We start from the raw sequence: 16,116 nt of genomic DNA on the forward strand, positions 1-16,116 counted from the left end.
CAGGGTTTGATGTCCTGTTGTGGGCTGGAGCTGGGACAGGGATGAGGCGAGTCTGGGACAGAGCGTGACTTGGTTTATGACTTTGTCACAGCCAAACTGCACAGAAGCGCACATTCAGAGCTGGACACGCACCGGGCACCTCTTCACTTCTGGAGAGACGTCACTCACTCGGCAACCCCTCCCACATGCAGCGGCCACACACATAGAGGAACAGCGCACCTGCAGCAGACACTCTACATTCACTCCTACAAAAGACTATTTTAAGGCTTGGAACGCTTTATTTCTTTTTCCATTCATTATAATGGGAAAAATCAATTCAGATTTCGAACAAATTGCTTCTCAAACGGTCGTCTGGAACGGATTGTGGTTGAGAACCGAGGTACCACTGTACCATAAAAGGGCACTTGACTGTAACTATGACTAAGAATTATTCACTGTTATCACACCATAAGAACATTTTGTAGTTCTGTGATTGTTGTGAGTTGTCAAGCCAAACCTCAGAAGAACTGAAGAAAAGGAAAGTGTTACTTTTATTATGTAGAACAAGGAGAAAATAGTTAAATTATACCATGGCATTATATGCTTAAATATGTTATTTGATTCTATGTTATTTTATTGTTTTATGTAAAGATTGTCAATATAATTCCTTCCTATAATTCCTTTTTGAATCTAATCTAATCTAATCTGAAATAATCTATTCCATTCTAATATAATCTATTCTAGTGTTGAAAGTGGTCTCTTGGAAAAATAATTAATAATAATAGAGGAACTATTTTACAACCAACCTTTTTAATATATTTGATTGCGTTTCAATATCTGTCACAGTTATTATGTTGTTTTGCTGAGGCCTCATAGGCAAAGGGCTGCTTGTCGCCCCCTGGCCTCCCTGTCGTACAGCCTTTTCAGGAGTCTGTGTTTGGTAAAATTGGTTAGATGTCTCCGTTCTCACTTGCAGAAGCACAGAGTTGCCTGCAGGGCTAAAGAATGTTTGGATCGCAATCGCGTTATTTTGTGATATCGCGAGTGTTTCAGGACCGCCTGGGTGTTCGGTGAGAGCTTGCGATACCAGGCAGCCGAAGTGATGATGATGTGGGGTGCTGCTTCTCAGCTCGTAATGAGGGCTTATTTACACACCAAGTGAAGACTTCTGTGTTTGTCCATACACAACATGTACAGTTGTTTGACAAGGTGGAGGAAGAGATTCTGATGCTAACTAAGACAGCAAAAACTAGTTTAATAGAAACTAGACCTTAACTGTGAATGTTCCGTTCACAGGACTCTTCTTCGTCTCTTCTTCTTTTCCTATTGGCTTCTCCCTTCAGGGGTCGCCACAGCGACTCATCTTCCTCCAGCTCACCCTCTCCTCTGCTTCCTCTTCTCTCAAACCTACAAACCTCACGTCCATAAAATCGCCTTCCTCTCCACCTTCTGCCTGGCAGTTCCAACTTCAACATCTTCCTACAGTACATTGGTACTGGCTCTCTCTCCTCTGTACATGTCCATGTGACACTGATCCAAAAATGTCTGGAATTTAACACATACCATCAGGTCTGGAGTGCACAGGCAAGCGTGAAGGGATGATGAGGTTCCATGAGGCAGTGTCCCAATTTTCAGAGCAATTTTGCAAGATTTTGGTCTCATCTATAATGCATTAATCGTTCATTCGTAAGTTGTTATAAGCCATTTTAAAAGCTTTATCATTATGCAGGTCTCTTATCATGTGTTAAACATTGTGTTAAATACTGCGTTCATGTGACTTAGATGGCAAGAACCCCTTAACCGTGCTATATAGAAGTAAAAAAAAAAAAAAAACGTGATGTTATTTCAGTATGTGTTGGAGAGCACAGCTGCTGCAGTTGTTGACTTCATCCTGCAGCAGGGGTTAGCAAGACATCGATTCACAGAGGTGCGACCATGGGGTGTAGCAGATCGACCAGGATGGTGTCAAGGGTCCGGCAGAATGAGTGGAGGTGTGTTTGGCACCGCAGACTTAACCTGCTGTGTTAAATATAGACTGTATAGACTGTAAGTGCTCTGTGAACTCGATATCCAAGCCTGTGCACAAAGTCGCCACCATCTTTGTTGTTGCACGTATCAATACTGAGTGAGGCTCCACTTCAGGTTGATCCTTGCTGATCAATTTATGCTAAATGCTGTACGAAAGTGTGAAAAGGTGTGTTGCATAGTGGGTAAGGCAGCAGCTTCAAAGCACAAAAGTTCACCTCCTGCTTGAGGCAACTAATGGATTGAAGGACATGTGGGTACCGTCTGTGTGGTGTTCATTTGTTAGTCCTCTCGATTTTCCTCCCACAGTTCACTGGTGTGTCTGAACCTGCCCGAAATATCCCCTGCCTCCTGCCCTACGTATCCGGGCTAGGATCCAACCCTGCATGTGAGCTGGCTGAGGAAAAGAAAGGACAGCAGCGGATTAGAAATTCATTATTGGATTAAGCACAATTGACAGGAACAGGTGGTTGAATTGTCTTTTTTTTCAACAGTAAATGGAGCGCTTCCTGTGCAAATCCAGACAAGGTTTCTGGATTGAAATTGTTTCTACGGTCAAATCTCATTTTCAGCTGTGGCGACACTCGCTTCGCGTGCGAGATCTGAAAAAACTACCCAGTGGAAACATCTCTATTTAAACAAAAGTGCTTGCCAGGAGATGACCGGTAGATTCCAGGTACATTTGTTTGAGTTGGAGACGAAAAGATCTTCTGGAATCCCGAAGACATGAAAAGCAGGCCATTAGGCGGAAGTGGTGTAGGTGGCTACATCGTTCCATTACACGGTTCGCCGCGCACATTGCTGATTTCATCGACGTGTCAGTCCTGTGACATGGATGAAAAAAAGAAAAATCCCAATTAGCCGACGGGCAGGAAACCATGAAGATTCAAAATTAGATTTTCCATGAGTCCTGCATAAACTCTACATGTATTAGACTGCAAATGAATAATACTCATTTAAAATCCATTTTGCGCTGAGATGCTGGTGTATAGTGTACATACGCTCCAATATGTGCTAATAGCTTTTTGTCTTTCCTCTGTGACGCTCTATTTCCACTGATATTTCTCAGTGTACTCGCTTGAGCTCAGGGATTTTTGCACTGTTGAATATGTAGAGCAAGAGGCTGGGGAAAGCATCATCTCAATGAGAGGTCCTCACAGAACATAAAAACATATCATGTTTGTGTGTGTAGGGGTGCATGTGTTTAAGCACATTTATCCGAGTGAGGACCAGTTTTGGGGAAAACACCTCCCTGTGGGGTCATTGGGCGTTTGTGGTGGCCTTTTGTCAGACACCACAAGGTTATGCCTTCCAAAAAACTGGGTCATTATAATAAGGTTTAAGTTTGGTTCAGAGTCCTGAAGGTTTAGCCATTTGTTTCGGGTGGTTAGGTTTTGCGTGAGCAGCTGGGGACAGCATTGTGACAATGAGAGGTCCCCACAAGGAGAGAGATACAATACAGTGCGTGTCTGCATGGTCAACAATTGAGGTGGGCACATCCTCTTTTGCCTATATTTATGCGGCCGTCTTGAGGTCAGAGCAAAACACAGCAAGATTTTTTGTATTGTACTTTATATTGTATTGTATTATTATACTTTATTTCTTCATTCATTGTTATTTAAATTCTAAATCATACTGTATGGGTCTTCATTTTTATTTTTATTATTTACTTATTTAATTCGTTTTATTGCTCGTTGCTCATTTTTGGGTTTAGGTTAGTATTTTTTGTCCCTCAAAGTATATAAATAAAAGTTATTTTTAAAAAAAAACAGTGATAAGGTGCCTTAATCTCATATTTATGATTCACCCACAGCTCGGTTTGTGAGATAGTCACCAATTAAAGAGCTTTGAATGATTCATATTCAAAATATATATTACATTTATTTAAAATGAAATGTATTAATGAATAACAAAGAACCTTTCAAGTGTACAACAGCTTTTTTATTTGTCTTTTTACACCATTTTGAATTTTAGGAACAGAAATTTAAGCGAAGTTTAAGTTGTCCTTGGCCTGTCCAAAAGGGCCACGTGATACACTGAGGGACCGCATGAAGCCCTCGAGCCCTGCTTTGCTCATCTCTACTTTAGGTGTATTACCATCTGGATAATGTCAAAGGGGATATGATAATCAATCTGGAGAACAAACAAACTCTTGACTTTGCGCTGAAGTTTGATCTTCCCAAACTTCATTACTTGTGATTCGCACAAATCATCCATCCAGGAGACAAGATGAAAACAGTGATTTGTCTCAACCTTGAGAAGACTGAAAGGCTTCTAACTGCTGCTTCTGCGGATGCAATTTAGCAAAGTAGTTGACTCAGGCTGAATGTGAACCGAAGATATTTTTAAGAAAGCCAGCAGAGACTTTATGTGTTCCTGCTTAAGATGCTTATTTTTAGTCAGGTCACTTTCGCTTTTCACCTGTTCCCTTTCATTCTGCTCGCCGCCTGACGGCAAGAGACTGGAGCCTAAGTGATGCTGCCATTTAGAGTTTCCAGCAAATGCCTTTCACCATCTTAGATTGTGAAAAAAAAGTTGTTCGGATTACAATCCGAAGCGTGAGAGGTCAGGTGGCAGTGGGGAAGAGATGAAATCATGACTTTGCTGCCTGTAAAGTAAAACACGCTTAAAATGCCAATAAAATACCAGCTCAAAAGATTCCATCACTCATCATTACATTCTAAATGTAAATACAGTAGAAGACTAAGACAACATTCACCATGTTTTGAGTCACCCGTATCAGCTAAATATTTCTTTGATTTCATAAACACCCTGCAATGTGATTATATACAGTATAGCATGAGACACCTTTACACATGAATTTATTGAAAACCCAAGTATTTATTTGGCAGGAAAGGGAGAAAAACAAATCCATATTGTTGTGTTATAAACCTTCTTCTTTCAGCTTAAATAAAATCTTTTAGCAACTTTCAACAGTTAGCATCAGCGTGAGTTGTTAGAAAACTCTTTTCCTCAGCTCTGCATTGAATGAAATATCGAATAATAAAGGTGGTTATGTCGCTTTCGTTGTTTCATATCCGCCTAATACTCCCTTTCATCTCTTTCCTGACCCACGTGTTTTCCGTCTATCGGAGAGCCAGAGTGAATTGATTCTTCTTTCTATTTTCATGTGGAAGCTTGGACGTTTTAGCCTGAGGGGAGGACCCACTCTTTCATGTACACTTTTTTGTGTGAGGTGGAACAGAGTTTTCAGAGTCTCAGCAGATTTGCCGAAGCCAATATCGGAATCTCAAATGACTTTGAGTGCTTCCTGACTTTTGTGCCCTATTTGGGAACACTTGTGCTGGCTCCATGTCGATGCATGGCATTGGAGAAAAATCGACCGCTCAGCCCCCCTCAACAATCCCTCGCCTTGCACTGTGTAATGTTCACCCGCATTCAGCGCTGCACTCACATCACCTTTTACCGGAGTCGCGAGAAAATGATCTTGCCCGAGTACAATTTGAAATGTTACCACAGTTTGTGGGGATTGATGCCAACAGCAATTTTGTGAGGCAAAACAGAGAAAGGACCGGGGAGGAGATGCCACTCACTCACCCACCTACTAGTCAAAGACATCTGATCTGCTCAGACACTTCCCGAAGCAAACATGACAAATCAGCCCCCTTAAATTGGTTGTTTTACAGCACGTCTGCTGCGTGCAGTGAGGCAGATTAACACCAAACAGCGAGGATTACGATAAGCCAGTTAAGTAAGGCAGAGTTGCTCCTGCTTCACCTGATTTACTCACTATTGTTAAAGGAGCACATATAGACCGCAGCCTTGTCGAACAAGGGGACGCAGTGAAACAATGCATAGTCTTACTTCAGCTGGTAAGTGGATTACACCACAGCCACCTTGCCTTTTGCCTCTTAATGCAATTAAATATAAAGCTTTTGCTCTTGTTTGGATTGCGGGAGAGAGTTGAATCAACCGGTCTGATGCTTAGTTTGCGAGGGTCTTAATGAGGAAAGGACAATAGAGCTGCAATATTCGGCACATTTATCTCACTGCCACACAACAAATCCTCAACCAACCAACCATGAACCGCGGATCATAGCGGCCAGTCAACTCTACCCTGTCTGCACCCTCTTCTTCACCATCATTCATTTCTGCCCATTACAGGATGACTGACTCTCCTAGTTTCATTCCCTGCCTACACCCCTTTCTTCTGACATTCAGTTCTCCTCCATCACCTGGTCCTGGTGTCATTCTGTCCATCACCATAGCAAACAAGCTTTCTGGACATCTACATAAACATGGCTACTGTAGACACATTTTAAGCCAAGGGCACCACCCAGTGAGCCCTGAAAATTCAGAAAATGTTATATTTATATATTTTTGCGACAAAAAGCTCATGAGATACTTGAAAACAGATTGATGTTGTAAAAACTAGGGTTACACGGAATGCAAGTTTTAAATTTTGTATTCAATGAAATGTATATTTAGAGGAAAAAGAGGCACAAGAGGGAGCCACCACATTGCGAGGACGCCATTTCACACCGATATTAAATTCGGACGATTTCATTTTTTGGATCCATCTTTGTTGTAGCTAAATCTCAAAAGTCACCAATAAACACCGATTTTGAACCTGAGACGGTTCATTCACAAATACGATTTAGACTTTTTGGTTCTCGCACCACTCCCAATAGCTGTAACTGTTGTAGTGTACCACATGAATTTTTATATTAATAGCATTAGTGCAACAACTGCAGCTTGCAAGATAAAACACACCCTGTCTTCAACTCCGCAGCCTTTTTAGCGCGGTGGAGGACATGACGGGACAGAGAACTGACACGGAAGTCAGGAGAACAAGCAAAGCTGCGGGGTGGGAGAAGAATGATTTGTGCTGAAGTCACGCCGATTTGAAGCATAAAAAAATAGAGACTGGGAGGAGATGGCTGGCGGGAAGGCGATCAATACGCTCTGATGTTTCATATTACTGCATGTTTGTGTGAGCGTGAGCTTTTTTTTTTATCTCCTGCTTTGCCCAATAACTATTTTCTAATCAAACAAATATTCCCTTCCATCACTTCTCTTTAGTTGTCAAAGACAAACACAATTAGCACTTTACAAAAATGTCCAAATGGGCAACCAAAGAAATGATAACATTACAAAAACATGTAGGTGTTTTTAAATTTAGTCGCAAAGGTCATTCAATGCCAGTCAGCGGCTGAATCCGGCTTCACGAAACACGGTGGTCACCAGAGCACTGCTCTATTATCTTTGGCTTTTACCAACGATTTGACCCTTTACTTTTCATCCGAGAGCGCCACCTACTGAGACTGAAAATGTGGACGCTGTCACCTGAAAGCTCCTCAGCCCCTTCTTACTGAATACACACATATAGTGAAGACTGTATCCGTGAAAAGTAATGATGGCTTGAAGAGGCTTCACGAAACAGCGTCCTTATTTCCAGACGCCACTAGATGGCACTGTCTGCTGTACAGTCTGTGGCTTTGAATGAATCATTTTAACAATAACGCCACCTACTGACCGCCTAAAATTAGGATATTATGAAACCGCATCCGCCCATCTTTAGTCGGAAGCAATTTGCGACAGATGTAGCAACTTTTATATGAAACTGCTGCTGGACTTGGAATATCAAGCAAGCACAGAAAGGACCCCCCTCGACCCCCCATGTAGCCCCAGGCTGCATTTGCACCACCAAAGCTGAATAAAGTGACCAAAGAGAGGAGAAAAAAAAAAATCATTCTTGGTTCTGACGATTGAAATCTGAGGGCGCCAGGCCCAGATGAAATTAGCCAGGTCCACTTCTGAACACACACGTTCACTTCAAAGCTGCTCATCTTTACGACTATCTGATCTTTTTTCTGAAATGAATAATTAAGCATTCTGAAAATCACTTCTGCACCTAATTAATCTTCACTGAAGTGACTCCAGAAAATGCCTTTTGATGGCAGGATAAATCAAAACAGCACTGCACTTGATCTAACTTTGAAGGAAGTCACTTGTGTTCGACAGTATTGATGAAACTGTCCGAGACGTTTGAGGAATGTCTGAGGCTTCAAAGTGGAGCCTGGCATTAAAGCCAAGTACTTAGTAGCCGAGGCCTAAAGGTGGACGAAGAGTGAGTGATTCCTTCGTGTAGTCCGTCCACACTCAATCTTTTATGAAGTGCCGCTGTCATTTGTTGTGTGTAATTGATGGCCATTGATCTGCCAGAGCGATGACATTGACTTCTCAATAACTCCCATCATTCCTCCTGTCGTTCTCACCTCCTCTCCTTCCCCCTTTTTTGTCTCCCTCCGCTAGGCTTGTAGATTCTGCTGGTTTCATCTATAGACCCTTTTTTCCAACATCGAAAAGCGACGACTAACTAAACCCCACGCAACCCAGGCTTTGGAGAGAAGAAGACCGGAGGAGAGATGTCTCGGCACATCGAGGAGTCACGCATCATCATCACTGACTTTTTCTTTTTCAATGCTTCTTTTCTCTCTTGCAGTTTTGTTTCTTGTCCTTCTCTGTCATATTTAAAGATGGTCTTGTTTTATTTATTTTTGCAACAAAAAGCTCATGAGATACTTGAAAACATATTGGTGTTGTAACGACGAGGGTTGCACGGAATGCGAGTTTTCAATTTTGTATTCAATAAAATGTATTATTTAGACAGGCTCTTTATTTTTAGATCTCACGAAGAAAAAGAGGCGCAAGAGGGAGCCACCACATTACGATGATGCCATTTCACGGCGAGATTAACGCAGCAATTCAAATAGGACGAGTTGATTTTAAACATTCTTTGGACCCATCTTTGTTATAGCTAAATCTCAAAAGTCACCAATAAACACAGATTTAGTCCCTGAAACGACAGAAATACTATTTTGACTTTTTGGTTCTTGCGCCTCTCCCAATAGCTGTGTTGATGTAAGTGGTGGGAAGAGTTGCCCCTTGAGTTCAATATGGTGCATTGATTCATGTAACCAGTAAAAGGAAGTGGGTTAAGGAAATTATTTTTTTTCATTTGACATTGTTTTTTAGCTGCGTATTAATTAAAAAATCCTCATTGATGAAAAGAAAAAATCCGTAAATCCATCACCTGCCTCATCCCCTCCACATGTTTTTTTTCTTTTCATGACTACCTCTCTTCCTTTACTTCCCAAGGTCCTCCTTCAATATGTGTTGAACACTGCAAATTCTGAGCTACTGTCTTGCATTCGGTGGAGAGGACTGTATTTTATTTTGTTCGGTGTGGAAACAGGAAGGGGGATTCTGCTTCGTTGTCCGCTGTGATCGTGGTCGCACTTCTTAGGACAAGGTGGTAGCCAATAAGCCTTCAAAGTCTGAAACTCTGAAGTGGATTTGCTTCTGTTTTTATTGCGTTAGTTGTCCTGGAGTGGAAACCAGTTTATAGTAACGGTGTGAAAAAATAATAAAACCTTTATTTTCCTCCATTGTATAAATCTACAGTCTTGATTAACTTATGTACTTGGATTGCAAGTTTTCTGGTCAACAACAAAGTGAAAAAAGTTGGTTTTTATTTTTGTGAAATTTAGAAAAATGCTATTGATGTGTTGATTATAATTGTGTTTTTTTTTTCTCCTTTTTTTTCATCCGTAATTTACAGGATAAATGAAGTGTCTTGGGTTTGTTCCATGTTTTAGGTATGTTTTGGTTCTTTCTGCCCTAAACTGTTATCTCAGTCTAAGTCAGATGATGATGTAGAAGAACACGGCCTTCAGATTGTGGTTTTTGGTGAATAGTTTCTCTTTTGCTCTCTACTAAAGAACACACCCGCTCGTGGGTTCCGGTGGGAGGCCACGTTTAAAGAAATACGATGACATTTTGAATGAGTTTTGTCTGTCTTTTGCACTAATTTAATAAAGCCGTTACTGAAATTGTGAATTGTGTTTTTGCTGGGATGAGAAGTGAAAGAGCGACTGACAGACAAACCAGATATTTTGGATCCGACAGTACTGAGGTAAAATAAAAGTTTTAAGACAGTTTTAACAGCAGAATAATAAACAATATATTTGGATCTTCTAATTCCATCCTTAAGCCTAAAACTCAACAATAAACCTGACAAATGTTTGGTCTCGCGAGGGGCATGGCTGTCCCAAATCTTAAGAAGTCAAATTGAGGAACATAGCTGCCTCAGTATTGAGAAACTCTGCCATTAGGGAATGCCAAGAATTCTTTGCCTAATATCCAGAAATAAAAACATGTTGTGGAAAGTGACAAAGAAACCAAGCTACAAATGGTAGTATTTTGTTTGTTAATGGAGATATAAAAGACAAAAGCAGCTGTAGATGGCATTGTCACTGATCCTTGCTCCCTTCCTTCTTCTTCTGAATTGACAGACGGAACACCACTTTGACATAATGCTGCCCCCAAAAGGCTAAAAAAGTACCTGTATTAAAGAGTGTCCCATTTCTAAGGAACAAAATCTACCGTAACCCTTGGTTTTAAGGAATAAGGTTGAGGGTTAAAACTGAGGTTGGAAGGTCGGGAAGGAATTGGAATTCACCCAAAATTCGTCTCAAAAGTCCAAGACTTGCACGCAAACAACTCGGGCTTTGGCCGTGGATTTGATCCCACATGGAGAGCTGCACTTCATCCCGGGAAGTGTTCCACGTGGGGTTGAGATTCTTGCTTTAGGCAACTGCTGTAAGCACTAGGTGCCGGAAACAACACTGTGCAACTCCACACCAAACTTGATATCTGAGAAGGATTTAAGGTTTTTGTTTGCTGTCTGACCAGACAACATTGTTCAAAAACAATTCAGTAACACTCCCAGATCACTGAGGTTTTCATCAACGGCAGCGGGAGTTTAATGACAGAGAATGGGAGTCATTGAACAGCACACCAGTGTGGGACTCGTGTTCAGGCGCTTGATGATACTTGTGTTTTGCCCTTATTTAGTTCTTGCTCACCAACTGCAAGGTGAAAATATGGCTCAAAATTGCGAAAATTCAGAGGATCAGAATATTAGCGAGCCTGTCTATGCACGTTGGGATTGACTCAATTAAATACATTTCATTCGTGGTACACAAGTCACAGAGAATCGTAGGGCCCTATGATTTCATCATGAAATCACAGACGGAATATCGGAATTGGCCGATGGATGAATTCAGATGGAATATCACAGAATTTGGCGTAATGAAGCTTTTTTATTTGGAAGAGTGGTGTGTGTTTAGGGTAAATTGTGTGGAAGGACGTTCCAACAAGAGGCCCACCATGTGGAAGGAAGTTTTGGAAAGTGTTTTGATTGGTTGGATATGTGCGCATCCCAAGTGAAACAACAGGAAAATTGAAGCTGCAATTTTGTTTTGCAAAATAATGCGCAAGCTAGCATTGAAAAATGTCAGGTTTGGAAAAAAACAATGTGCGAAATATTCACACAAAATATTTCGCACTTTTGCGAAATATTTCGCACCAGATGTGCTATGACGCCTACAGGTCATTGTGCATCTGGTGCGCAATGAGCTGTTGGCGGATAAACATCTGATATTATTGATAGACAGATTCACTTTAATAATGTTCTAGCTGTTTTCGCTGTTGTGACCTCACTGCACCGTCATCTTCATGATGGAAACTGTGAGGAGGAAAGACGCTGATTTTAACTTAAGGAAGACAACCAGGCTATTCCTGCATTATTTATACCGGCTCTAAAATTGACTGATAAAAATCTCTTGTCAGTCTGTTTCACTTTCTTCAAACTTCGGTGTCATGAGTAAATGAAGTATGAAGCTCCTTTATTTGGCCCCCTAAACGTCACCAATATTATAGTTTTCCCATAGATCACTCATTCATATTGTTCCTCAGTAACGTCAAAGAGGTTTCATGAACCAGTGTAGTAATTCTTGGACTTTGGTAGAGGGCGCTGCTGTCGTAAAAATGGCTAGAGGTTTTGTTCAACTGGTTGTTCACAGCCGAAGATTGTTCAGCATACATTGCAATTCCACTGGCCTGTGAAAATTAGGAAACTGTTTCATAAATCCTCATCAACCAGTTTCGAGTGGTACGCTACATATGAGGCTACAGCTACCCTAGCGCAGAAGGACGGAAGTGGGGCTGTGGTTTTGGAAGCACCACCATGTTCATTCAGGCCCATATGCGCCTTGCCCAATGGACCTGTCACACGGATGGAGCAGGATTCTCTGTGACTCACTCTACCTGAGCTGCTGCCGCCCCCCACCCCGCGGTGGGCAATCGGCTTCCAAGTCAAACATGAAATGGGTACCGACTAAAGGAATAAGACATCAGCTGTATATCCGACTGGTGGGAGGCCTGAGGGTAGGTCCAGGACACTGGAGAATTCTTCATGGAACCTGGCTTCAGAAACGCTGAAGAAAACAGATGGATGGATATTGTGCCATCAACACAAAGGCGCACATGAGTTTAGAAAATGACTTCCATTCCAGAGATGGTTGCTGTAGGACTATTGGAACACTCACGGATTGATAAACATCGACCGACATATCAACCGGAAAATAAATATAAACATGTCAGTCTTTTGTTGGAGCGCACTGTATCAGTAAGGTGACTCATTGGATTGTTTGTTGAGTTTGGATTGTACATTACCATAAGTAGTCTAGAGCTTGTGTGACACTTCCAAAGATAAACACAGCGGATTCGTCGCGAGAGGTGTGGAGTCATCAGGTAATTAGGTTACACACCTGGCACACATCAAGGATTATTGTTTCAGCGCTAAACCTGAAGGCTTGTTGATATTTATAGATCCCACATCTGCTGCAGCACACTGCCAGACATCAAAAGGAGCCAAACTGAAACGTCGCGATGTCAGTGAGCATGAAAATAAAGTTGGGATGTGTAAACAGGATCGCTGCTGCAAGATCACATGGTTGAAGGTAAGTACATGACCTCAGTGTCCTTGTTGTTTTGTTCGAGGCTGACAGACGTCTTGAGTGAGTTTTTGGTGACAGATGCAGTGTTTGATGCTAACTTAAACACGGCTCTGATAGCTTCGAAATTTTCCACTGAACAGCCGGAGCGCAATAATTTTTGTGTTCTTCCCATGTAGTTGAAACACGTTGCAGGATGTCAGTGTTTCTGATGTAAAGTTCAGGGTTAATTACATACTTTCACAATGGTGTTTTATTCTAGACATATTCAACGCGCACACTTTTAGGGGTTATAACTCGGTATTAGCACTTCACATCATCACTTATTATCCCGTCACTTATTAGCCCTAAGCGTGAAAAATGCTTGGATGAAATGGAAGATGAAAAAATATACATTTCATTAAAAATGTGTGTGGGGGCTTGTTTCTTTTGGCTAGGCCCCACAAGGTTAAGGCTCTCTGTGAGGATTTTAGAAGACTTTAAAATAACTGGTGTCATGCTGGGAAAAAAGTGGTAAAGATTTATCTATGAACATGCCGAGATGGAGATCAACAAAGGGGAAGAAGAACAAAAAACAAAACAAAAAATCATTTAAACAAGTAAACAAAAAAAATCATTTTAAAAATGTATTTGTACCGTCTGTATAGAGCAAGGATGGGCTAACAGGTCCTCAAAGGGCTGAAGTAGGTTCAGGTTTTTGGTCGAACCTGTCCAAACCTGCACCACCCGAGCCCTCTGAGGACCTGTTTGCCCACCCCAAGATGGACACAAGACTGGCAACCCATCCTCGCTTCTTCTTTTCCTTTCGGCTTCTCCCTTCAGGGGTGGCCACAGCAAATCATCCTCCTCCATCTCACCCTGTCCTCTGCTTCCTCTTCTCTCAAACCTACAAACCTCATGTCTTCCTTCACCACCTCCATCAACCTCCTCTTTGGCCTTCCTCTCCACCTTCTGCCCGGAGGTTCCAACCTCACCATCTTCCTACCAATGTACTGGCTATCTTTCCTCAGTACATGTCCAAACCATCTCCATCTCGCCTCTCTGACTTTGTCTCCTAAACACCTGAGCACATGTGCTGTCCCTCTGATCTACTGCTTCCTGATCCTATCCATCCTGCTCACTCCCAGAAAGAACCTCAGCATCTTCATCTCTGCTACCTCCAGCTCTGCCTCCTGTCTTTTCCTCAGTCACACTGTTTCCAAACATTGCTGGCCTGACCACCGTTTTGTACACCTTCCCTTTCATCCTTGCCGACCCATCCATCACTACTTTGCTTTAATATATTGATGTTGGGAAAGTGGACTTTTGCGCCCTGTGCTGACGCCTAAGGCAGCTTTCAGCATTGCATGTCTTACCAGAGGAAAAATGGTCAAGACATGGAGCAGAATGACAAAATGTTGGTGATGGAAGTACCTGGTAAAAGAAGAAGAGGAAGACAACCAATGAGATTCATGAAAGCGGGTAAAGACGACGACCACTTCAGGTGACTTGCTCTTGTAACACTTACAGGGCTGCTCGACTCTTGTGGCAATAACTAAACATCAAACACAGTTCCATGTCTGCAGTTTTGTTGGTCAAGAGTTTCCCCAACCTCACTTTTGTTTAGATACATTGTTTCTTTTTGAGGATATTTCTGTCCATTAAAAGGTGCACAGAAGCAGTTATTAATTATTATTAAGCCGCTGACGCACGTAGAAATCTTGGGAAAAAAAACTGTCAGTAACGCGGCATTTCGCTCTGAACCGTTCAAACTTAAACTAATCGTTATTTCAATTATCCTTCTTTCTGACGGACACTTTGATTCCCCATGTACTTGAAGTCGTGACAGCGTAAGTGGTCTTGAAAGCTTTAAATCTCCTTAAGTATATATTCCTGCCGAATGGCATGTTGAGCTATTTTAAAAAAGTCCTCACATTATATCCTGGTGTCGGCTGCTGAAAACTACAACACAGCTCTTGTCACGACCACTGCCGCAGCATGGTAAACACGGTTTTAATGAAGCGTCTGAAACTACACAGGCTTTGACTTGCGCCGGAATAGATGCACCCCGTACCTAAAACTCCTAACTAGGTGCTGCTGCGCCTCCAGCCTGCAACAAAGGAAGCTGTCAACTTGAATAAATCTAATCAGCTGTCAGGAAAATCATGTCTGACTAACACACAATCTTCCGTCCTCTCATCTACTCTTCATGTGCACTTCGCTTCGTACCGCATGCTAATATGTGTCTGCGGGAGCGTTGAGAGCGAACTTAATTATTCTCAATTCTGTGATCCCCGACTCTGACACGTGTGCAATTGAAGATGTCACTGTCGAGCTGTCACGGATGATGGCGGCTGAAGGCGCTAAAAACAAACCAGCCGCTGATGGTCTTGTCACGAGAAACAGCAGGGAAATGGGAGCGGCAAATTGGCTTGGTTTAGAATTTAAAAAGGCAGAAAGAGGAATTAAAACTCACCAAGTATTGATGTCTGCCTTTGAAAGAATTCATAAAAGTTTTCATGGAACGCCATTTATTTGGGCCAACTGAGTAGGAATCAAGCATTTTTAACGCCTGAGCAACTTTTTTCCCTGTCTTTTTAGTTGTGGAAGCTCATTTAAATGTGCCAGTTTTGATGTCCTTCTAGACAGTCAGAGCCGCAGCAGGGCAACAGGGGGATAAGTGCTCAGGAAATGAATTTGAACAGACATATTTGTGGGAATTATCTTGTGGTCCAGTTTCTATTAAAGTTGTTGCTGTCCAGTGTCAGCATCATAATCTTGCAGGTTTACGGAGACGCCATCAAGTAAAACACCTAGGGATGCATCAATACCTTTTTTCTTTTGCTTGCATTTGAGTACTCATTGATACCGTAACAAAGTACTTACACCATTACACAAAGAAGTTTATTTTTCCATATCTATTGTTGTGTTATTTGAACAGCATTCCTCAGTATGTTTTTCTTGTACACTCGCGACTTTCACTGCTGTAAAGTGCCATCAGTTTCAAGGTTGTCAAGGTACTCAAGCTCGGTATCGGATCTGACAATTCCTGACACCGTTGTGCTTATGATATGCACGTAGTTTGACCATATAGTTTGGTTTTTTTTTGGCTTACATGAAGCATTTTCATCTCACAAAGTAACAATGTAATAATGTGTAGTAGATTTGCATTTTTATTTGTATTTCTTTACTGATAAAACCAAGACAAGCTTGGCGTGGTGAAAAAGAGTATGTCCAGAAGAAGCCTTGAAATTGTACTGCTACATTTAAATCCGTCTCTCAATGGTTTACGTGGTCATTGGCAGTTATG

General features: G+C 41.8%; 1 protein-coding gene across 1 annotated transcript in view; it reads left to right on the plus strand.

Moving 5' to 3' along the window:
• The window catches only part of cdh13 (cadherin 13, H-cadherin (heart)), a 290,131-nt gene extending 280,277 nt beyond the window's left edge, over positions 1–9,854 (plus strand). The window contains exon 15 of the mRNA XM_053884926.1: positions 8,281–9,854. Coding sequence (XP_053740901.1) covers positions 8,281–8,288 — 8 coding nt within the window. The 3' untranslated portion in view covers positions 8,289–9,854. The remainder of the gene's footprint in view (positions 1–8,280) is intronic.
• Positions 9,855–16,116: the final 6,262 nt, after the last annotated feature.

The sequence above is a fragment of the Synchiropus splendidus genome, chromosome 14, assembly GCF_027744825.2.
Source record: "Synchiropus splendidus isolate RoL2022-P1 chromosome 14, RoL_Sspl_1.0, whole genome shotgun sequence".
NCBI classification, from domain to species: domain Eukaryota; kingdom Metazoa; phylum Chordata; class Actinopteri; order Syngnathiformes; family Callionymidae; genus Synchiropus; species Synchiropus splendidus.